The sequence below is a fragment of the Phoxinus phoxinus genome (genome assembly GCF_949152265.1).
Source record: "Phoxinus phoxinus genome assembly, chromosome: 3".
Lineage (NCBI taxonomy): Eukaryota > Metazoa > Chordata > Actinopteri > Cypriniformes > Leuciscidae > Phoxinus > Phoxinus phoxinus.
The window spans coordinates 9,395,884-9,420,467 of NC_136878.1; the positions used below are offsets into that span (position 1 = coordinate 9,395,884).

Here is a 24,584-nt window from a genome sequence, read left to right on the forward strand (position 1 = left end):
CAATAATGTCTGAAGGATCATGTGACACTGAAGACTGGATGCTGAAAATTCAGCTTTGCCATCACATGAATAGATGACTTTTTAAAATATAGTAGTTAATTTAAATTGTACTAATATTTCGTTTTTACAGTATTTGTCAAATAAATGGACAAACAAATAAAATAACATGATCACACACGTTCAATCCGATAGGCTACACATAAGAAAAAAATGGACTATAATTGCATGGCCCCTATTCATTTTACTAATAATCCCCCTTTTCTATGCCAAAACTTTTTGCGCATGTTTACACAAGGTAGATATTTGTTTCTCCTCCCAGGGCTTTGGACACAAGCGCAGGGCTGTATAATAACCAGCATGAGTGTAAACCCCCAGCAGAAGGGTGATGAGGGCCGCCTGACTCGCATCCACAGACTCCCAGCTCAAACACGCTGAGTCCGACTGTCAACCCACAATAGCAGAGGATTAAGACGCTAAATATCCACCCAACCCACCTTGACATGTTGACATGTTCTGCTAAGTGTGTTTCAAGGTGGATTTACCTACATTTGTTCCATTTTGAAAAAGACAAAAATGCTGAAAGCGTGTCGCTGGTTAAAAAGGGGGCTCTATCCTTTTCTCTCAGAGAACGACAGGGGATGGCTTTTCCCTTAATGGCTGTGGAGAGAGCTCGGAGTTAGGAAAGTTTTAGGGGTGACAACGTTAAGAGTTTCAGGGTTTGTGAGAGCCCCGTCCTTAAGCAAACAAACAGAGAGGAATTTCTGCCATTGTTGTTGTGCAGCTTTGACTGACAGGTCGGCATTGCCGAGGAGTCTGTCAGCGAAGACAGCGAGAGGTCATACCGTGACCACCCCTGCTGAGAGAGAACTCCTCAGAGGAGCTGACCTTACACACACACACACACACACACACACTTTGAAATGCCATTTATTCCTATGAAAAGCTGAATTTTACGCTTTGAAACAAAGTAAATACACACCATCTGAAAAATACACAGAAGACAGAACAGAATCTATTATTATTTTAATGGTGCAACTGTACATTTGTATATTTTATTACACACATATAAATGATCCAGTGCATAGCTTAAGCCAAATAAGGCTTCTCTATTTACAGAAATAAATGTGACGCCAGGTGACATCAGACTCGCCCTCTCCAGTTTTGGCTTTTAGTGCAAGTCATCATTAGCTGGGCCCTTGAAAGTTGAACCCTGACCCTTCAGTGTGTGTGTGTGTGTGTGTGTGTGTGTGGATCGGAGCTGCCGTCTCAAGCTGGCCTGCGGGTAATGTGTCTAAAGCACATTTTATCAACAATTGAGTGAGACAATCAATGCCGATAACTGTTTTAATTAAAATTTTATATGTAACATTTACAAATGTGAAAATGTCAAAGTTTGACCGGTAACATGACAATTACGCTGCTGGTATATCTGTACACTTCGGAGAAATAAGCGCCCGCATATTTCTGTGTTGTGGCGCAGCTCCGCCCACCGGCTGTGAGTGTGTTGTGTATGTGTGGGATGATAGAGCCAAGCTGTTGGTGGTAGTGTGTTGGGGTCAGGGTTCTTCAGTCAGCACCCCGTCCCTGAGTCGAGCACACGGTACCCCCCTCTTCCCATCAGTCCTGGGTACAAATAAACCTGGTAGCGCAGTGCTCCTCTCCACAGCAGGCTGTCACTCCGCTCTCAGGCTCATTAATCAGAGCCAGGGCAGATTAGACTTCAAACAAAAACAAACTCCAGATATACCGTTCTTCCAACGTGGACCCTCACTCCCAAGTCTATGGCATTCTCATGAAACCAATTGAAATTGGACACAATGCAAAGTATTTGTGAGACACATATTGGCATTATTAAAGAAACAGAGCGTTTAGCAAATGTTAAGCCCAAAAATAAAATGTACTCATCTTTATGTTGTTCTAAACTTGTATGAATGACTTTCTCCAGTAGAATATAAAATAAAACATTTTGAGTCTCCAAACCAAAACTGTTTGACAACCAACATTCTTCAAAATATCATCTTTTGTGTTCCGTCGAAGAAAGTAAGTCATACAGGTTTGAAACAACAGGAGTGAATGATGACGATTTTCAATTTTAGGTGAACTATCCCTTTAAGGATGGGGTATGAGACATTGAAATTTTGACTAGGGTTTCTTAGGCTGATTTCATATTCATTTTGCATACATTTACATGTATAACTACAGAACTTAGGGAAATTGAGCGACTATGACTTGTTCAGATGTTTTAAAAAGTTTTGCATATCTGTTTTTTAACTGCATTACAAATGCAAATGCCCAGTTTATCTTTATTACCCGGTTTACTAAACAATTGAAGTGCTATTTTGCCCAAAAATATAAATTGTGCCAATATTTACTCCCCCCTCACGCTCTTCCAAACCTGTATTTCTTCTTTTGTGTTACACAAAGAAATAAAGGCTTCCATGGAACAATTATTCTGGTGGCTCATTTCCATGCTACAACGAATCAGACTGAAACTTTCAAGCTGTAAATATAGAACATGAAATGACCAGTATAGAATCATAAAAGTTGTTAATATTTCTCATGCGCTATATTACAATTCTTCTGGAGTCATATGATAGCTTTGTGTGAGGAGCAGAGAAAACTGTTACACCTATAGGTTGAGTTTGAACTTGAGAATCGTATCTGTCCAATTCGTGAATTAATTATTCAAGCCGGTTTTGTGATCTGGATCAATCGAATTATTGTAGAAAAAACAAAAAATGATTCGTTCATAAATCCGGCACCACTACTTATCTCATGAATGCAGCAAAGAGAGCTAAGGTGGAAGAATTTCATTATGTTCCATATACAAATCTATCATATGACTTCAAAACACATGGAATACAGTCATATGGGTCACTTTTATGATACTTTTATGGTGCTTTTGAATCCTTTTTAAAGTTGAAAAGTCTCATTGTATGGCCAATTTGGACATTTAATGGACAATGTGCAACCAGTACAAATCTAAATTCCTTCATCAGTGTCCTGACGAATAAATAAAGTTATCTGGGTTTTAAGTTAAAAATCTCGCATTATAATTAGATTTGCATCTGCTGACATTATATCAATATGTTTCAAAGTGCACATATGCTTTTCATACTTTATCTGGTTTGAAAGTACACAGATTTCCAGTCGCAAAATGAATTGAGCTTCTGGGAATAGTTGCAGTTTAACTTCCCTCAAAGCGGGCGGCAGCACCATGGGCCAAAGCTATTAGCCAAGTACACAAACAACAGATAAGCTAAACCTATGGAGCGATAAATGCCCAGTAAGTGTTCAATTAATCTTAACATTCTGCCAGTGATTAACTGTGACTTGAATTCATAATGACTACACCGCTCTGAGATTTTGATCCTTAAGTGTGTGTGATAGACCGAGGGAAAAGGAAGCAAACACTGCCACCTTTAGGCAGGCGGTGGTACTGACTTCTTTTCGGCTTTAAGCAGAGACATCAGGAGCAGGAGAGTATGTTATTGTACTGCGTACTCTCTGCTCCCGCTGTGCACTGGGGAACCTCCTGAAGTCCAGGACTAAACAAGCGCTCACTCTGTCCACGACCGGGTTCTGCGTTTGAGTGACACGCCGCTCACCGAGTGTTTGTCTACGTCCCTGGGAAACGGGGTGGTGTCAGCGCGGCGACGGGCCTATCCCATCCATCAGTGTCAGGAGCGGCGCATGACTAATGGACAGGAAGTAGAACCAGAGAAACAACAATATTTGCAGAATATATTTCAGAAACATTAGGCCACTTTCTCCAACGGTTCTTATTTCAGCAAACTGTAATGGGGGCTTAATCCTGATTTATGGCCGTGTTTATCTGTTCGCAGCGGCGCTTGCGCTTCGTGTTGCTCTAACCTGGATCTGTGTTCGTATTCTGTAGAGCAAACGTGAGGACCTTATTGGATTATCTTGACCTGTGGTAGAAAGCTAGCCGAACTCCCCTGGATTTGGTTTTAAAATTATGACTCAGAGGTAAAGTAAAGAAGCACGTACTTGTTAGCACTGACCTCTGGAATTATCGTATGAAATATCATATATTAAACTGAAATAGATTTGCATTCTGTGGTCATTCGAAGATGTGCACACATGATGTGCACACAGAAGAGGTTTTAAAGCAAAAACCGAAAGACAAACTTCCTGAATTTTCATGAGATGCTTCCTGTAACTCCATAACTCACATGATCATAACCCTGTTTACTGGTTCCCGTGTGCTCGTGTGATCAGGGAAGGGATGCTTAACCTCAGCAGCCCGTTACCGTGGCGTCAAGACCGGAGCGTTTAGTGATGTTGAGTTTGGTGAGCTCCTCGGCGCAGGTGGGGTGTATCCCGACCGTGTTCCTGAGGTGTCCATAGGTAAGCCCACACCTGCAGATATAAACACACAGACTCTGTATTCATTCGCCCACAGGTGTTGTAACTCACACCGATTTGAATTTACACGCAAATGTGCGTGTAATGAAACAGACACCTGGGTGATATCAGAGCAAATCAAATGTATGGTGACTCAAGCTCAACATCACGCGCAGGTTAACAGAGACGTGGAACTTACTGGAAGCCCAAAGAAAAGCCCTGTGTGACCTCACCAGCGTTGGGCCCAGTAAAATGCAGACCCAGCACGGGCTGCTCACCCTCCCGTAGACAAATCACCTACAGGAAAGAGAACATGGATTTAGTTATTAGTTAATAATTGAGATATGACGACCATCATCATTTGAACTTCCAAGTTCAGAAAGAACTAGTTGAGAAACCTTTTTTATCCGCACACCTAAAAACGGCTGTGATGATTAATCAATCTGAAAAGTGCAATACAAATGTCTTTTTTGCGGTTGCTTGTGTTTTATCAACAAAAAAAAGGCCTTCTTGCACTACTGACTTGAAAGAGGATGGAAATTTTTTTTTTTTAATGATTTAAAATAGTAACACTTTACAATATTACTATTGACTAGATTTAGATAAATGAAATTATTAAATGCTATATCAGAGAAGTGTCAATTTTTTGCAAAGAATGTCTTAAGTGTATATATATATAAGTGTATGTAACTATTTTAAAATACCTTTATATAGCATTGAGTGGCATCTCTCTCAGCTACAGTGAACTCGAGCGGTTTGTAGAAGGCATGGTACACCTGTTAAACCAGACAAAACAAAAACTATGATGCACCAACAACGACATCATTTCCTGAACCATCAACCACTTGAGCTCGTCATTTTACAACAAGCACTTGGAAACAAGTGCTGCTACTGTTATGTTTGTGTCTGTTACTGCTCTAAACATTTTTTAGGTGCTGAAATCATCATTATTGAACATGCTTGAGAGCGAGTGCTCTGGCGTGCCGACACATGCTGCGCACAGCTGTCAGGGCCAATGGGATGCTGCATTTTTGATCATCTCTTATCAACCTCTACAAGCATCAGTCAGCCCTCCTGAACACCTGTCAATCAAACCAGAGGCACACCCCTATCTGAATGCTTTAGGCTTTAGAGCCGTGCAGGTGTGCTAGGACCCAGTATACACATACACACACATACAGTATACAGTATATTAATGTGCTTGTTTGGCAATTGTACAGAGCCCACGGTTAGGATAATGAACTATATTACTTGGTGGAGGAATTGTTCACCCTACTGCAATATTAATTGCATGTATTGAACATGTATTGCTGCTGCTGCCATTTTATAACTGCACTTCACATTGTACCGAACAGCACCCATGGTAAAATTGCTGTATTTTACCTCAATCTGGTCTTTGCCGTGTCTCTTTTCAGCCTCTTCTTCAGACAGACCTACACAGCCGTACTCTAATGGAGTGAACACTGTAGTGGCCACCTACACACACAAATTATTTAACTGGAGAACATTCATAATAAAAAAACAGCAAAAGCAGCACTAGAAGGTTGCATGCATCAAGTTTTTTTGTTGCACCAAGATATTTTTGTGACAGTATTCTAAAAATATTATTTTAATTTCCTATTATTTTAAAAGAAGATGAGTACATTCTCATAAACATTACTGTAATCACACACACACACACACACACAGACAGACAGACACACACACACACACACACACACAATTACATAAGTTTATTTTTTATATATATTTATAATTTTCATGCATGTTTTTGACAGGCTTTGTGAGATTAATCCAGAAACAAAGAGAGAGTGAGAAGTTGAACACATGCGTGTAACGAAAAACTCACATTCTCATAATGCATGAGCTCATCGGAATGGCCCACCAGTCTACGGGCCAGGAGCTTTCCGGCCTTAATGGCTGTCGGGGTCAACTCGGGACGACCCTGAAACAGAGCATGAGTAGGCTGTGTCAGAGAACGTTTACACACACACACAAACGCGTGTTGTTATTGTTAACTAAAAATAATAAAAAATTACATTAAAAACGTAAATGAAAATTTAAAATGTTGTCTTGGCAACTAACTGAAATAAATTAGGTTAATATTAATGAATACTATAATAGTATACTGTAAAAATAATACTAAAATACACACTAACACAAGCATGGATCCGTTTAACCGTAAATCTAGTCTACAAGAATCGGGCAGGTCATTTCGCAATGCGCAACAATACAACTGAAAAGATTTAAACGATAATTTTCTTTGCATTATGTTTTAATGATGTGTCTTTAAGTATGAATCCATGTACGATTATCCTGATCAGACATTTCAGAGATTAGTATCATCTCAACATTACATGGCTGTCAGTCAAGATGATTATTACAGTGCAGAGGTGGACGGCTGCCAATCAGCGCTGTGAAAAACATGCCTACAGTAACAACACAGGAACAAGCAGCACTGCGGGGCGAATTCTCATTCACTGACTAATGCCATCAGCAACCAGTCTGATAACTTCTGTACATCCTGCTGTCCAAGAAACTGCCTTGGGTGTTTGGCTCAGAGAGTGTGTGTGTGTGTGTGTGTACACCACCCAGGCAGCTGTATAGTAAATGCACTTCTTGGCAGTAACCAGGTGCAGCTCAACATCTAGTTTTCATTCGTTAAAAAAAATGATAAGTCATGCACATTGACGTACAAAGAGCTTCTTCTGACTAGTTGTGTAGCGGTGTGTGCGCGCCAATAATCACACAGCTGCTGCAGCTGTGATATTTGATCCCGGTAGCCAGTTGTGTTGGAGATGTTACAGGGCAGCGACCTTCCAGGAGAGCGATTGAACTGACAGACAGGAAAATGCTGTAGATGTGTTGATTTCCAGCTGTTCCTTCTCGGCTGAGTTTGATTAGGGCTGGGCGGTATGGCGCTATATGTTTATAACGCACTATGTGAAAATATCTAAGTCACGACGAAATCAAAATGGGCAATTCTTATTTTTTTATGGACTATTACAGTATTTATTGTAAACGATTTATCCGTGCACTTTATTTTTTTTGCCAAATTAATATAGGCCTACAAAATAACTTCTCTTCTCTTCTCTTCTCTTCTCTTCTCTTCTCTTCTCTTCTCTTGATGTGTTTATTGACATGAGGGCGGCACAACCTGTCACTCACATGAGATCACAGCAATAGCAAACGACAATGATCCAATCATACCCCGATGGACACATTCAAGTCATGCCCTACATTTTTTTCTGGTTTGGGAAGCCGTTTCATTGGTTTATGTGTCAAAATAGGAAAGAAAAGTCTATCGCAACTTCTGTTTCATGCTGACTTTAAAGTTACTGATAAGTTCGACTAATAAAGAAATGCTTGATGTTACTAAGAGTTATTAAGTACAACGAGTCATGAACATTTTTTTTTTTATGTGATACTCGCGCTGATTGACACACCCGAAGCATGCGCACAAAAAGTTGTCTCTCTCAGACAGCATGCAATCCCGAATTCAGTTCTCTTTGCGCTTAAATGGTCAAATACACACATAATTATGTCAAAATATGTAAATAAAAAAGTGACAGCAGCCTAATAAACCTGTATCCAGTGTTGTGGGTATAATAATTAACACGAGATTACTTTTTTCAAGTAACTAGTAAAGTAACACTTTTTGTATCTTTAAAAATATCTTTAATAAGTGAAGACAATGCAATACTTTCTTGTTTTTTTTTTTTTTACATTTGATTATTCAGATTCTGTTAAATAAACCTACTGTACCTGAAGAACTCATATCATGAAATAAGATTTCGGTCATATTGCCCACCCCTGCGCTACTAGTGCATTATTGATGACATTCATTCATAACGCCTACCTCAGCGATGTCTCCGATAGCAAAAATATTTGGCACAGATGTGGCTTCATCAGCGGCCACGATTATCTTCCCAGTTTCTTTGTTGATCTCCACGCCAACCTTCTCCAAATTGAGGCTCTTGGTTTCGGGGGCTCTGCCTAAACTCAAAGAGAAGAAAGCAATGACAGTTAGCGCGGACAGTTATCGGACAGCTTTTGGATGCTTAAGGCTGGAGTTTATCGCTCGGCCTGCTGGGAGAATTTAGGGGTGGCTTTACACTCTGAGATTAGAGGGCAAAATCTTATCCAGTGATTAGAAAAGAAAACACAAGCACAGCTGAGGTGGTGGTCTGACGGAGGGCATAATGAAGAGACCTGGATGCATATCCCATCAGCCACCTGGGGCTTGTGGTGTCATTTCTGTCACTTCCTATCCGAGGGCTGAGAGAGGCTGTCGACACTTGTCCATCTCTGGCCCCCTTCCCCCATTCACGGCGTCTCAGACACGCACACACACACAAGACTCGAGTCCCAATGCCTTCATAGGTATCACAATAAACAATGTTTGCAGCAGAAGCCAGAGGTACCCATGTAGATGCTATCAGACAGCAAGAAAAACAAACCTTAAGCCCCTTTTCCTGCCTCAAGCACAGAAACAACTTCCTTCAGCTCGACTACAGTGAGACCCGAGACACAGATATGAGTGTGTATGTACACATCGATTACCCAGAGAAAGTTTTTTTTGAAACAAAAATACAACACGTTTTTCTTCAAATTGAAGTCTGAAGCTGGAGTTATATTGGCTAAGTAAAAGTGTACTTACGACTAATTTGTTTTTTGTTGTAATACATTAAGTAAATTAAAAACACTAAATCGCATTTGGAAAACATTTAATGTTGATACACAGTTTCTGTGTGTGCCAATAATAGCAGCACACGGAACTGAAAAAACTGTTTCTTAACAGGTGTCCCAAACTAATTTAGAATTACATTTCTACTATTTATATATATATATATATATATATATATAAAATCATATTTTTTTTCATAATTTAAATTCAGAATAAAACTGAATATATACGTCTTTGAATTAAAGAACATTAATTTTTAATGACTTTAAAGTTTAATCATGTCATGATTGCAATTAATAATCATAATTGAATCATTCACAGTAAACATGGAACTGTAAAGAGAGTATTCTTAATACTTTTGATTATACTTTAAGTTAGTTAAAAATATATTTAAAAAACATCTAAATATCTCTCTCTCTCTCTCTCTCTCTCTCTCTCTCTCTCTCTCTCTCTCTCTCTCTCTCTCTCTCTCTCTATATATATATCTTTTTGCATATATTTTATCACTAAATTATTAGCAGATAAAAACCAGTCTTTAGGGCAATTACAATTCTAATAAAAAGTGCTGTAAAATTACACAAAATAATGTTTTTGTTTAATTTTGGCAATACAATAACACTGAAATTATAAAAACTCAATGTAATGCCTAGTTGCACTAACACCACACAGATTGCCATCAGAAGCAGAACTGTAGTAAAAAAAAAAGTACACTTATTTCTATGGCCGAGTTTAGAGGATAACGCCGCAACAAAGGCTCAGAAGTCCACGAACTAAAAGTTCAGTCTAAATGAAAGACATCCTTTGTTTTACACCACATTCCATCAGCAAAAAAAACCCTTGAGATATCCTTCACGGCCCGTGGAAAAAGAACGTCCTTGACTTTGTGTGGGCAAAGACCTGATAATAGCGAGAATGCGCATTTTATTGGCTCAACTAAAAAAAACCGACCCGAAACGATGATTACTGTAAAGCGGGAAAAGTAACAGTATCTGCGTCAAACTGAAATGGGGCATTCCTGCTCTGCACTTCCTGTCTCTTTTTCTGTCTGATTTGGGCTCCTGGAACGTCGCTGGCCATTGTGAAGGCTGGTCACAATAACAGAGGACCACTGATAAGAGCTATGCCTGAGAATTCAAACCCACACCACCTCTCTCTCTCTCTCTCTCTCACACACACACACACACACACACACACACACGTACACAAACAGCTGCCTCTGATAATGAACAAGAACAAAGCCTGGAGTTATACAAGAAAGAACTATCAAGGCCAACATGCTAATTAGACACAACAATCTGCCTGGCAAGACTTTAAATGAGCCTTATCGACTAAACAGGCCGGAGAGAAGAATGGATGGAACAATAAGAGAGGATTGAGTCGCCTTCCATTCCAGTCACACATGGTATCAGTGTGAGATCTGTAATTCTCCATGGTGGTTTTAATTAAATTTTACTGCACAGTAAAGCAGAAAAACAGCTCCTGGCAAATGTAATGCAAAACACCAGAGTGAAAAAGCCAAACGTATGGCCTTAATGAATTAAACTCAAAATAGTGGATTAGCCTAGAGTAGACATAATAGAGAACTAATCTTACAAAAATGATCAGTTTTTTCCAAAATATCAAAGTTTTGGTTACTACTGTAAAAAAAAAAAAAAACTTACACCGGCACATTTTCTTCAAGATGAAGTGTGTAATTTCGAACAGATTTGAAAATATTTCCTGAACACTGTCCCCATCTCTCCATAATGCCACTATAGATAATATAGTTTCATGTACACACACGAAACTGTTGAAATCATCACATTATATTTAGTCCAAATTCACTCAAAAATATTTGAAAACAGAAATTGTCCAGTGACAAGATTGTGGAAAAGACATAAGGGGGAACTACGAAATGTTAACTGGTAGAAAGAGCCAATTTTTGGCCGATGCATTCATGCAGATAACCTCTAAATGGAAAAATATTGGCCAAAAAACAAAAGTCTAATGCTATTTTGAACATTCAAAGAATAAACACGTTCAATTATGGTAAACCGCACGTTAACACAGTTTATTACAGTAACAATAACTGTAGTAACTATGAAATTTATATGAAAATTATAGTTATCATGGTCATTTTTAATAGCGTATAAAAAGAAAATGAGAATCAATCAAAATATATGCACACAATTGTGAACCAATAGGAAAGCATATTTACACAATATATATTACTTCCCTTCTTCAGTCCTCATAAAAGGGGTACACCTACAATATGGAGGAAATGTTCTCCTTCCTGGTGTTTAGCACAGCCACCTGCAGAGGGGCGCAGCCCAGAGGAAGGATGGAGGAGCGGAAGGGTGGAAGGCAGGAGGAGGGATGGGGCTGCTCTAGAAGTCGCCATGAGGGAGATAAAAAAAAAGCCCTTCCACTGCGAGAGAGAGCAGGATGGAGAAACAGAGAGGCCACAGCGTGGAAACACAGCATCCTCTCGAGGGTGTAATAGAGGATATCAGCCTCTGAAAGCGCTTTTCACTATGACAACAGTCAATACTAAACATCATTAATGCTCCAGGTTGGCAACCATAAACTCCCTACGCTAATGCATGATAGTACTTGATGGTGGAACTGTTTGTTATGATTCTCGCAATTAATAAATGTAAAATGTATTAAACTTTGCAGTCTAATTTTTCATAGAAAAAGTATTTAACCACAAGAAAGCATGTGTGATTGATTTTACTAGTGATACATTTTGAGATTATCAGACCGCTATTTCTCTGCAAACTGTAAGTGCTATATAAAATGGTATAATAATCATTAATAAATAACTGTTTAATTTTAACTGTTAAATTTAATTAATTAACTGTTTAATTAAAATATTTTTTTAATTTAACCAAAAACATTTCTTTTGTAAATTATAAGAACTACATAAATAGTAAAATAATAATAAAAATTTAGTAAAATAAGTGTCCACTTTTCAGTTAATACTATCTAAAAAAAAAGTGTAAATCACTACAAATTTCACTAAATTGTAAATACTATATAAAATAGTAAAAGTAAAATAAACATTTTATTTTATAAAATAAGTGCCTACCGGTATTTACTTTCAATAAATATTATTAATATTGCACATATTGTTAATCATTTCTAACCTTTTTCTAAAATTGTAAATTAATTACTACGAATTTGATTAAATTTTATAAAAAATTAGAGTAAAGTAAAACAAGTGTCTATTTAATTTCAATGATTTTAAACGTATTGTTATAAAAAAATATTACAATAAGTTTCAGTAAAATGTTAAAATATACAAATAATACTACATAAAATGGTAAAATTATAATAATAATTATGAAGTAAAAGTGTTTCTCTAATTTTAACAATTTGTGTATGTCTAATTTGCCTTTTTTTAATTACCGGTGTGTATATATCAGCATTATATTGGCCATCTGCCATGATTTTTAATACACCACTAGATTGTACACAATATGTTTTAAAGCATTTCAGTTTGTATTTTGACTAAATACACACAACCGTGGTAAAAGTCTAAACGCACTGAAAGGATTGTAAAACTGAGAGAACTTTAATCCCTCAACAGCAAACAAGTCTGGACCAAAATTTCAGGAACAAAAAGGCCTGAGAAAGCCACTCAACACCCAAAGCCAAGGCTGCCATACAGTGCAGCAGGAGTCACTACAGATCACTAAATCTCTCTCTCCATGTCACACACATCCAGACAGGAAGCTGGAGTCTCATCCTCACTGTACACTGTAACCTGCGCTCCACTATCTTCTCACACCATCAAGAAATAAACCGGATATTCCTATATTCCTTTCATTGTCCCTGTAACCGGAATGAGAGAAATCAGATGAGTGAAAGATACAAACACATAGAAGAGGATGGCATCTGCAGTCAGAGATGCTGAGGGATGAGTAAAGGGGAAAACGGTGGAAGCTCTGGGTGGGTTTCCGTACAGAGACATGCGACCCTGGCAGGAAAACCCAGAGCAAGAGAACAAAGCAGGGAATGGGGTGACCCCAGGGCCCCTGGTGCATCCTGGTCCTGAAGAGCAGACCTCAGTCCAGTGATTAACACTTCCCTAGATGATTCCATCCCTCTCTCTTTATTACCCTGTTTTCAGGCCCGACAGTCCCATTTTTGCTGATATAGCAGCACAGTGGTGTAGGACAATATAAGCGCAAACTGATATATGTATTATGAGGATTTATGCTTTTGAAAAGTGATGAAAGCATCACTGATCACAGCGGATGAGTCAACTGTACAACATATTTTCCTGAAGCATTAATTTATGTTAGAGCAGTTATGATACAAGTAAGAGATAATGCACAGACATACATTAATCGCTAAATAAACCCTGACAGTGTGATCAGTGTATTTCTAATTATTATAAGAATAATAATTTCCTAAAAAAATTGGGAAAAAAGAAAATAAACTTTTCCCCTCAAGAAAAGTGCCTAATGAACAATAACATTGTTCTGTATTGTGTCACGCATTAAGATGGCCTCACCTACAGCCCAAAGTACGGAGTTGAAGGTGTCTTTATGTTCCTCTTTGCTTTTCAGATCCATCCATGTGACCTGGAGAAGGCCGGATGGGAGCTTTTCAACACTTTTTGGTGTACACCTCCAGGAAAACTTGGTGCCATATGCCTCCATGTAGTCTGTGACTAAACCAGACATTTGCTGAGAGACAAACAGAAAAAAAATATATATATATATATTAATATACATCTCTATTCTTTAGAGTCATGCAAGCTGAATAGTTTCAGGGATTTTTTTTTTTAGCTAAATTACTTTTTAATAACTAACAGTAAATACCTTATGCATCATATGGACAAAAATAAAACCCCTACAAAAATGGACAAACAAATAAAATAAAAAAAACTATAAATTTTACCTCTGCATATATTACATATTAAAGTATTTTAACTGAAATAAGGATAATTATCTACATAGTTGCAACCTGTACAATCGAACAAAGAGTAACTAAACAAATACATTTAAAAGCTTTTCCTCATCATTTGTTTTCTTAAACAGATTTTATTTCACCTGAGCAATTTGCTCCTGTCATTTTGTTACTCCTGTCAGACCATACCGCGGGTGTAATGCTTAATAATAACTTGACAAATCTCCTGTCAGAACACTATAACCGTTAATTAAAGATGAATGCTTAAAAAACACAGTCATAAAACAAGTCTAGCCAGGTCTCTCGTCCTGTTTTTGCCATGTAGTCTGGCGGTTCTACCAGGGTGAGTCACATTAAAGAATGGCCAAAACAAAAGCAATGTTATAAATAAAAATAATAATGATTCTTAGTGTATTTTACAACTCAAAAACAAATTAAATCAGGTTAATAAAAAAAAAAGTAAAACAACAGATTTTTTCTAAAAACATCAAAGAGGAAGAAGTGTCAAGGCACCAAAACAGAGATGTAGTACCTGATCAAACCCCCGGAGGGCGATACTACGCACCATCACAGTGGTGTCCAGCCCAATGCCTGTGAGGAAGCCAGCACATTCCAGTGCTACATCTTCACACACACAGTAAAGGAAAACATAGTATTTATTGGATGAATGTATATATTGGACGAGAAAATTAAATTAAATAGCACAAATATTATGGAAAAATATACATGAAAAAGTGTATAAGTCACATTTTTCTAAAGTGACCCTGACCCTGTGTAAAAGTCACATTAGAAGATGCCTACATCGTGCTATATAAAAAATTATGTTAATGGGAAGACTAATTAAAAAGTATGTGAACAACTCACAAACTTGTATATCACCGCTTTATGTCACGTCAAAATAAAACATCAAATGACTTAAAAAAACACTATGTGTGAGGGTTTTTAGTGAGCAATTGGTTAGGTGACATTAAAGATACATCTCTGTGTCTGTGATCATCATGACCCCTGCTGTGTTTACCGAGCTTTGATGACTGATGATCCGAAAATAAGTGGACTATTAAAAAGAAAAGCTGAAAATCGGTTCACAAATAAAAAAGATGCCATTCGAAATTTGTTAATTTGTTCTTATAGTCATTTTGGAATAAATGTAAAAAAGCTGAATAAAGTTTTAATAAAAAGAAAATTAATTCAATTGTTAAGGTAAAAAATAATAGAATAACTGTATTGTGTTCTTTTTTTGATAGCGCAAGTAATAATTATGTATTTAATCTGGAAAATGTGTCAGCAGTAAGTGTAACTGGAACATGAATTTATATTGGATTAACAAAACATAAAAAGCAGTGAGGACTTTGCTGAACACAAAAGATGATACTTTTAAGAAGAAGGGGTAACCAGTTGATGGGCCCCATTGACTAGCATAGCATGCTATGAAAGTCAAAGGGGACCATCAACTGTTAGGTTACCGACATAACATTCTTCAAAACATCTTTTCAAACAGGTTTGGAACAACTTGAGGGTGAGTAAATGATGACAGCATTTTATTTTTTTAGGTGAACTATCCCTTTAACCAATTTTGCATCTGACAGGACATTGAATTTTCGCATTCTTAGTAAATAACTTGCAAGAATTTCCACTCGCATAGGAACTTTTATTAGATCGTGGCCGCAAACTTATTTGCCCTGTTTAGCAAATCTTATCAACAGTCTGCTGTTTCTAAAAGTGATTTAATATTTCCTAGCTAATTTATTGTCTCAATAATCTATGAGGAAAAACTCACGGACTTCTGGAAAATTGGTAATAAAATTGGTGTTTAGGAAATAAAATGCAAATTGAAATTGCATTCCAGACACTAGGAGGTTAAATGAGTAAATCTATGTTATGTGGGATAAAAACTCAGTGAATTAGCCATAATCTGTCATTGAGTGCATTTGCATGTACCTGTATAATCATACACTAATTATGCTTGATAACATAACATGTAAAGACATGAAAACATCAGTGTTTTTTTTAATTGGGTAAAGGTAAAAAAAAACATGTAGGCGAAGCAAAACCAACATCAATTTTTTCCCCCTGAACCATCTTTGCTCTGCATATAAATATTTACTGGAATTATGCAAAGAAAAACAGACTAAATGATCTGACTTATCAGCGTTTGGTGGAACATGTAAATGCACTCATTGATTAATCATAGCGCTTCTAATAGAATCATCTCCATAGGTAGACACTTCCCCTGTAAAGTAAGTGTCGGCTTTGAAGGATACAACTGGCACCAACAACCAACCTGCAACACACAAAAAACAGCAATTAATGAGATCACAGATAAACAACATGAACAATGAGGTCACATAACGACAAACATGAAACGAATGCGAAAAGAGTCAGTAACTTTGTCACAGGATTTGGGAAACCTTCTGTAAAATGATACTAAACAACCTAAAGAAAATAAAATGCACACCGCTTTACTTACACCAAAACAAAGACAGGAAAACACAATAAAGATGACTCGAGAACAAAGAGAAATGACTGTGTGTGGTCGACGAGTACACCGCCCTGAGATTCACGGTCACGGTGAAGTCTAATTGTTAACACAAGGTCTAATCCTCATGGATGTCCCCACACACCACTGCTGAGTGATACCCACTTACACCAATGCAACATCACACGCATTCAGTGTACAACACTGCTAATGCACATCTGCACTTAGTGCTCTTTTGTGTGGCAGCTTATGGAGGGATTATGAGCAAAATTTCAGACCCCAAAACACATCCCTAAGCTCTAACCTGCCATGGTGGAACAAGTCTGATGATAAGGAATGACATGGACTAGAAACCTTCTGTCTGGATTAGTATAAGAGACATTCCTTTTTATATAGAATGACAAACACAGGATACATGAGAACAAAACGCATTGCATTTATTTGCATGTGTATAGGTATAATTTTTTTCTAATCTGTTGATTAGGGAATCATTTGTCATTTGTGTGCTACAGTACAGATGAAACAAGTTATTCTTTGTAAAAACATGCAATATTTATTCTGTTTACACAAATCCAAGCTTAGACTGAGCGTAATATTGTTATTATGCAAAGTCCAATGCAGATGAATGAAAAACAAGTGCATGAAATTATGCAATTAAAATCACAATTTTGTAGAACTACACACAAAACAAAAAAGAATCGCAATCATAATCATATTGTGACCCAGATATTATTGTCATATCAACACGCCTTTGCTGATTCCAACCCCAGTTTGAGTCCATTGCCATGTTTTACAATTACATTACCCCTCTCTCTCGTATAAATTAAAGTGTCCCTATGCTTTTCAGATATTACTTTTCATGTAGTGTGTAATATAGTCGTGTGTGAATGTAAAAGGTCTGCGAAGTTTCAAATATCAAAGTTATTGTCTCCCAAAAGAAAGAACCGATTCTGAACTGCCTGAAACGTGTCGTCAGTAATTCCAGTCTTACTTCCTGCACAAACCTACGCAAGTTTATATACTCTATGGTCTTCATTGTGTGCCTGCGAACAACGTCAACTTCAAACACTGTAGCTGAGGCGAGTTTGTGTTGTCGACATGTCGGGAAGATGCGGTTATCTGCGCTGCGAAAGCAAATCCACTTTGCATGCACTTCCAAAGAAAAGCCTTAAATTGATACGGTTAAAATGGTTACTCTTCATATCACGGTGTATTGAAGTGCTGAGTAAGCCTCCGTAGCTGAAATTCAGATATGGTAATGTTCTTTTTTTTTCCAACTCGCGCTGTCAGTGTTTTTTTTACTTTGGATGCATGCAAACATATTGTATTAGACCTCAAAAACTAAAATTGCAATCTTTAATAATAGGGCTGCTTTAAATTTGTAGCATAAAATGTAAAACATGAGTATAAAAAAACGTAGGCATTTACTGTTAGGCCTATCATAACATTCTCTTCAGCTGAGTCCCACTAGCTTCTACATTCATGCAGAAACAACAGCAGGAAAGAGAGTTTATCCTGGGAAGTGTGTGGGAACTGTGGCTACTGTAGACTCAGTCAACCTTGGGCAGCACTTCTATAATAACCCCGACCATGATAAGATCAGCAAGTTCATGCTGTGCCTTTCCTAATGTCTGCCCAGACTGAGCCTCCTTTCATTTCAGCAAAGCAGAGCGAGATAAGCACGGGGCAGATAACTATTTACCGCACGAGCATCTGTAGGTCCCGAGGCCCATTGGACACAAAATAGTTACCTGGTTTCCTCAAAACAAGTTATTTTCAACACTGACTTTTATATAATGAGCCCAAGGGTTGCTATCATACTGAACGCATTATTTGGTAGTCTTCGGAATCCAAAGCATACAGTGTGTCATCAGTCCTGACAGGCGCTCTGCTGTTATGGTGGAAACGACTGCACAAGTCAGGCATGCGTGCCAATGGCCTTGCTCATGCCCATCAGTCACCAAGGTCTTGCCACTTCCACAGGATGAACACACTTACCGGCAACAGTCTGAAAACGCACCTGTACAGCTGACAGATCAACTGCAAAACAACATCACCTGCCTGAGAAGCATGTGGCCACGACAATAACTAGCGTGACTTATAGAGAAAGCTGCAGTAAGGAACCGAAAATATCATCCAAGTTTAAACAGAAGTTCATTTTTAAAAGAAAAAAAGTGCATTATGGAAAAATGTATAATATAAATTGAATATACTTGCAGACTAACAAATGCAGCTGGCTGGCACACTTGAACAAAGCAACAGGTAAAGCAGATTTCTTGACCACTTATGACAAGATGATAATGTTGAAACGCACATTAAAGTGCTGAAAGTGTTTGCTCACATCTGGTCACAACCGGTTCACAACATAAGTCACTTACGTTTTTTTAGGTGACTCTCTGAGCCAGAAGACATCATCACTTGTGATCCCGAACTCCATAGCTCCTGGGACCTGGAGGATAAACAGCACAGTTCAAACCCAAACGAGCCACTTTAAAGATTAAATATGCATTAAGATTTAAATTTAATTGAATATTTTAAAGCTGTAAAAAACATTAAAACCAATAATATCAAGTGTTCTTTATAATGAAATAGTAATAATCATAGACTGTTAAAAAAGGTAATAATATACAATATAATGTATTATATGGACAGCGATACAATATTTACAATATTATTGTAAATAATAATATCAATAATAACAAAATATAATGCTTCTCAATTTTCCAATATAAATTATCATATTTATATAATTATAAAATACTATCACAATGCTAAATAATAATTGTCCTAAGAAGAGGCATCACTTTCTTTAAATGTGTCATTTTTAAGGGGTGATTTATGACATTTGTATCCTTTACCAGTATCCCAACTGCAGCAAAGATAAATAGCAGGCTTTCAAGAGTGATTAAGAATAATATCAATTGTATGATATTTGGAAAGCCAGAAAGGAAATGATCTCTCCCACACGCCTATCAGCAGAACAAGGTCACATACTGGAAAGACAACACCCACACATGCCCGCCTGCACTGGCACACACACTTACATGTGTAGGGTACTTCGGCCGCCCACCAGTAGCGAACACAATGTTTTTGGTGGTCAGTGTCATCTGTGAATACAACGATGCAGGATAATCAGGAATATGGCACAAGAGATTGGTGGTTAAATAACATTTTAGAGAATTAAGTTGCTATACATTCAAAATCATACCTCTTTCCCTTTGTCATTTACAGCTCTGATAGTGTGTCTATCCACCAGACTGCCACTCATATTCAAATATTTCACCTTCCTGTTACATCGGGCAGAGAGATAGGAAGTCTAAGTAAGAAAGTTGCTACTGACATCACAATTCCCCATCAAGTTTGCAAAAGTGAATTGATTTCTACAAAGTCATGGAGATGTCAAGAAAGCTCAACAACAAAACAAGATTTGATCATTAATAATATTGACGTTCAAACCCAAACTGACACCTCCGCTCTGACATCAAGACATATATTTGGAGCATTCTGGGAAATGACATCACCACACCTGTTTGCCTCACAGCCATACAGTAAGACAATTTATCACAATGGCACATTCATTTAGCCTCAGACTGTAATTACCTGATTAGATGGTGAAAGAGAGACAGCTAATGAGATCTACAGGGAAATAAAGATTCTGCTCTATAATGTCTGTATATTTCATCCAAAATCATCCGCAATCTTTTGAAGTAATTAGCTAATACACAGTTTTTGCCCCTCAGGGAAGAGCGGGACACTTACTACAGGCTAGAGCTGCAGGATTCTGGATAATTGAGAATATTTTTTAAACAGAGATCACGATTCTACCACAATTCTGAATAGACAACTAAACAAATGTAATTTACTAGAGTTTCAGATAAAATATAAATTTCTGCAGTCTTCAAAAAAAATTTTTATCGGTTTGAAAGAATGATTCAATGACTAACTCATAATGACTTAATTACTGGATGATTCAGCATTTTTTAACAAATCTCTTGAATAATTGATTCAATGACAACTACTTATTTTCAATGGTCTGGTTAACTGTTGTAACAATGTTATGATACAATCATTTTTGAAAGAGTTAAGACTGTGTGTGTATCTGTTTTATACCAAACACGACAACTGCACTCTCTGGGTCAGCAGCAGCGCCAACGCAGATTTGAATGTTCGCGGTGATCGTACTTGTCAAAGGTTTAATAGTGTGTTTGAATCGAGATCGCAATCTTTTAACGATTAATCGTGCAGCTCTACTACAGACCCTCTTGGAATACAAAAAACCTGTGGTCCAACAACCAAGATTCTGACCCATTAGTCTATTGATGTGAATGACTTTTGTATAATGACTAATTAATTAACATTACAAGGATGATGTTAAAAAGCTTGATGGGATCTGCACAGAAATAGCCATCATTAACTAAATGAATTAAACAGTTAAGTTGCGTTTCTTGATTGACAAATGGGCTCCATGTAAAACATACAAACCATATTGGAAAAAGAAAATTTTGGCCATGTTGTTTTAATAGTAAAACCTACTTGTCTTGTAGTTGCACTCTGTGGCCCCAGTTTATAGACCTCACGTGGTTCTGGACAGCCTCAGCCATCGTTGGCCTGCAAATATGAATCTTAATTAATGTTAATTCCAGCATGTACTAATACATTATTAAAAACAAAAGTTGTATCTGTTAATATTATTTAATTGACCTGAGATAACGTGAAGTAACAATGAACAGCTGTATTTTTGGCTGGTGAAAAAGAGACAATATAAAATAAATCTCAAAGTATAACAATAATAAAAAAAAACATCTAAAAAGGACAGAGATAAAAGAGTAAGAATACAAATTAATTCTCTCTCTCTCTCACTCACTCACTCTATACCTAAATAAAGACATTTTAACACAAGTTCCTGTCACACAAGTAATGTATAAAAGGGCTCTGTAATTTATAATACTGGGTTTCCTCTGACTTCGAATTTAATCTTTACAAGTTTGAGGAGATGACAGCTGAGCTTACAATTAATAATTTGTCTAGCCAACAATGCAGAAAGTGCTATATTATCCATATCCAAAGCTGTTAATTAAAAAAACACACAAAGCCAAATAGAACTCAACATTCTGTATAGGAAGTTGTATTTAAGGCCAGCATTTGTACAAAACCCTAACCTTTTTATCAGACCTGGAGTGTCGCTGCCCTCTAGTGAAATAATTGGATTTGACCCATAAGATATCTGTTTCTTCACCACAAGATGGTGCTGTGCCACATAAAGTGTTTATGAAAGCAGTATTTATTTCAACCCTAACCCTAACCAGTACTAACCCTAACCCTAACATGCTCTGATCAGTATGAAGTTACACTTATTGTTATTGCAACAAGGCAGCTCTGGCTACAAGCAATGTCTCTAGATACAGTCTCTGATATAGATCCATGAAACTCACCAGTCATGTGACAGGGATTCTGGGATTTGCCAGCCATACTTCCTAGCATCTTTGACAGCAGTGCCAAGCAGTGCCGCCTGATGCATAAGCTTCTTTGGAATACAGCCGACATTCACACACGTCCCACCAAGACCCCACTTTGTGCCTAAAGGCAGCATGAGCAGATTAGTTGTTTTGGAAATAAATACATTACCAGCAAATAGATGACAACTATAAATGGTTCTGTCTGCATGTACCTTTGAGTGAAGGTTCAACATAGTCCAAAACAGCAACTCTGTGCCCTAACTGGGCAGCTGTAAGCAACAAAAAGAGTGTGAAGCATAAAAAAAACACATCAAATGTCATCTTAATTAGATACATTAAGGATATTAACATAAATGCCATTCCTAATAACTGTAAATGAAGGAGAGAATCCAAACCCTAAAAAGTAGAGATGACAAATACCTTCTTTTGAACACGCCAACCCTCCAGAGCCTCCACCAATAACCACCAGATCATAATCAAATTTCCTGGCTGGAATCAAGATTACAAGTCATTCAACCACAAAGACTTTAACAATGTGTGATATTTGCTTTTAATAACATGCCTTAGTTTCAACTATTAATTTGTTTCGCACATGCACTGGACATTATTGATAAATTGTGGGTCTCTTATATGAATTGCCTGCATTGCATAACCAGGTAAATTACGAGATTACGGATATTGACATCTTGAACAAAAGAAGAGAGCGAAAAAGCTTTGCGACAATTAATATTAATATTCAATACGAATTACCTGTAAAAGGTCTTGTAAATATTAATGTCCTGAAAGCTTTGATCCTCTGTCTGCCTCTACTGAAGGCAGCCATACTGTGCTCAGAAGGCAAGACCCCTGTCAGCCGTTATAGCTGCCTTAAATTATGCCTGGGTGAATGTTTTAACATTGTTTTCTAATTTTATGTTATGACATCGTGTCTAGTATGGCTGGAGTCTAATTTTAATCGATTTCAATAGGTTTATTAACTACAATCACGAGTTTACAGAACAAAAAGCTCTTTAGAAAAGCGTTGAACTTGGCCGCTGTCGTACACAGTAGGCTACAACAGCGACGTCTGATTCGTGAACAAATTTGTTCATTTGAGTCGGATCTATTCAATGAATCGAATGACCCAGTTTGATTACGAATCTAAGTTATTTTAAAAAACATGAATAATAATAATATTAGTAATAATTGAATAACTAGATCAATCAAGAGATGCAAATTAATATTTACTTATAAATTCCATATTCTAAATGCAAATCATATTTAGGTTGTAGCCTGTAGGCTACCTTTTTATGACATGAACCATGGCTACAGACAGGATAACCACTCTGAATTAAAAAGCCTGTAAATGATTAATGTACATTAATTTGTCTTCTAGTGTATTTTAACGTTTTCGTGCTCAAAAGAACCGATTCGCGGAAATGAGTCGAACTTTCCATTACTATCAGAACAGGAGGCGGGTCGAGGAATATTGGCAGACCATCTGACCAATCAAAATTAAGATCATGGTCAGCTGCGGCAAGTTGATTGGCTATGCCAGTCACTGAAGAGGTTAATGAACAATCACAATAAAACAACTGTAGGGTAAATGTCAAAGTGGTTTTAGAAAAGGAAGAAGTACAATGGATCCTGTGATAATTTTGGAGGAGGAAATAAGGAAAGCACAAGTGAATAAAGAAGATGTAGTAGCCTAGTATTCTTTGATGTGGAGAAAGCGTATGATATGCTGTGGAAAGAGGGTCTCTTAATCAAATTACATTTGATGGGAGTTGGAGGGAAAATGTTTAATTGGATTATGGATTTCTTAAATAGAAGGAATATACAGGTGAAAATTGGGGTAGATTTATCAAAGCAATATGTAGTAGAAAATGGAACACCACAGGGGAGTGTGATTAGTCCAACTTTATTCTCCATTATGATTAATGATATTTATTTAAATCTTTCAGAGGATATAGGGAGGTCTTTATTCGCAGATGATGGTGCTATATGGAAGAAAGGTAGAAATGTTGAGTATATTTTAAAGAAGATGCAGGAAGGAATTGATCAAGTTGAAAATTGGGGAATACAATGGGGATTTAAGTTTTCATTGGAAAAATCAAAAGTACTGGTTTTTACAAATAAAAAGAAGAATAAGGAAATTAAGTTGAAAATGTATGGAAGTATATTAGAAAAAGTAGAATGTTTTTGTTTCTTGGGATTACACTTTGACACAAAACTAACATGGAGAGAACATATAAAGTATAGAGTTAATAAATGCAAGAAAGTGCTAAATGTGATGAGGTGTCTTGCGGGGTTGGAGTGGGGTGCAAGTGTTTCAGCTTTAAAATATATCTACATTGCTTTGATAAGATCTAAATTAGACTATGGGAGTGTTGCGTTTGGGTCAGCAGCAAGGACAACATTAGCTGAACTGAACATAGTGCAAGCATGTGCCTTAAGAATATGCTTAGGGGCAATTCAAACTCCCCCAGTATGTGCACTTCAGGTGGAGGGAGGTGAAATGCCATTGTGGCTTCGACGGAAACAATTGACAGCAAATTATTGGATAAATCTTCGAGGGCATGAGGATAGTCATACAACAAAAAAGGTATTACAGAAGTGTTGGGAAAAGGAGAGAAAAAAGAAAGAAAGTTTTGGGTGGACAGGTGATTTAATTGCAAAAGAAATGGAAGTGTATAATAAAAGATTTGCTAGTACTGTG

The 24,584-nt window shown here is 37.2% G+C and overlaps 1 protein-coding gene across 1 annotated transcript; it reads right to left on the reverse strand.

Moving 5' to 3' along the window:
* Nucleotides 1-1,014: 1,014 nt before the first annotated feature.
* Nucleotides 1,015-22,830, reverse strand: txnrd2.2 (thioredoxin reductase 2, tandem duplicate 2). Its single transcript, XM_079606100.1, has 17 exons — nt 22,637-22,830; nt 22,307-22,375; nt 22,099-22,155; nt 21,863-22,007; nt 20,964-21,038; nt 19,639-19,717; nt 19,475-19,537; nt 18,809-18,879; nt 16,216-16,235; nt 14,487-14,578; nt 13,557-13,731; nt 8,228-8,364; nt 6,218-6,313; nt 5,752-5,844; nt 5,073-5,144; nt 4,568-4,665; nt 1,015-4,383 (listed from the first exon to the last, which is right to left on the reverse strand). Exons 1-17 carry the CDS (start codon nt 22,707-22,709, stop codon nt 4,260-4,262), a joined length of 1,539 nt encoding a protein of 512 aa, XP_079462226.1. The 5' UTR covers nt 22,710-22,830; the 3' UTR covers nt 1,015-4,259.
* Between the last annotated feature and the right edge of the window lie 1,754 nt (nt 22,831-24,584).

Excerpts from the sequence above, each read along its gene's own strand:
- txnrd2.2 (XM_079606100.1), bottom strand. The coding sequence starts at position 22,709 with ATGGCTGCCTTCAGTAGAGGCAGACAGAGGATCAAAGCTTTCAGGACA. Across the intron at positions 22,008-22,098 it reads TGTTGAACCTTCACTCAAAG|GCACAAAGTGGGGTCTTGGT; the intron begins GTACATGCAGAC and ends TGCTGCCTTTAG. Across the intron at positions 16,236-18,808 it reads AGAGAGTCACCTAAAAAAAC|GTTGGTTGTTGGTGCCAGTT; the intron begins GTAAGTGACTTA and ends TGTGTGTTGCAG.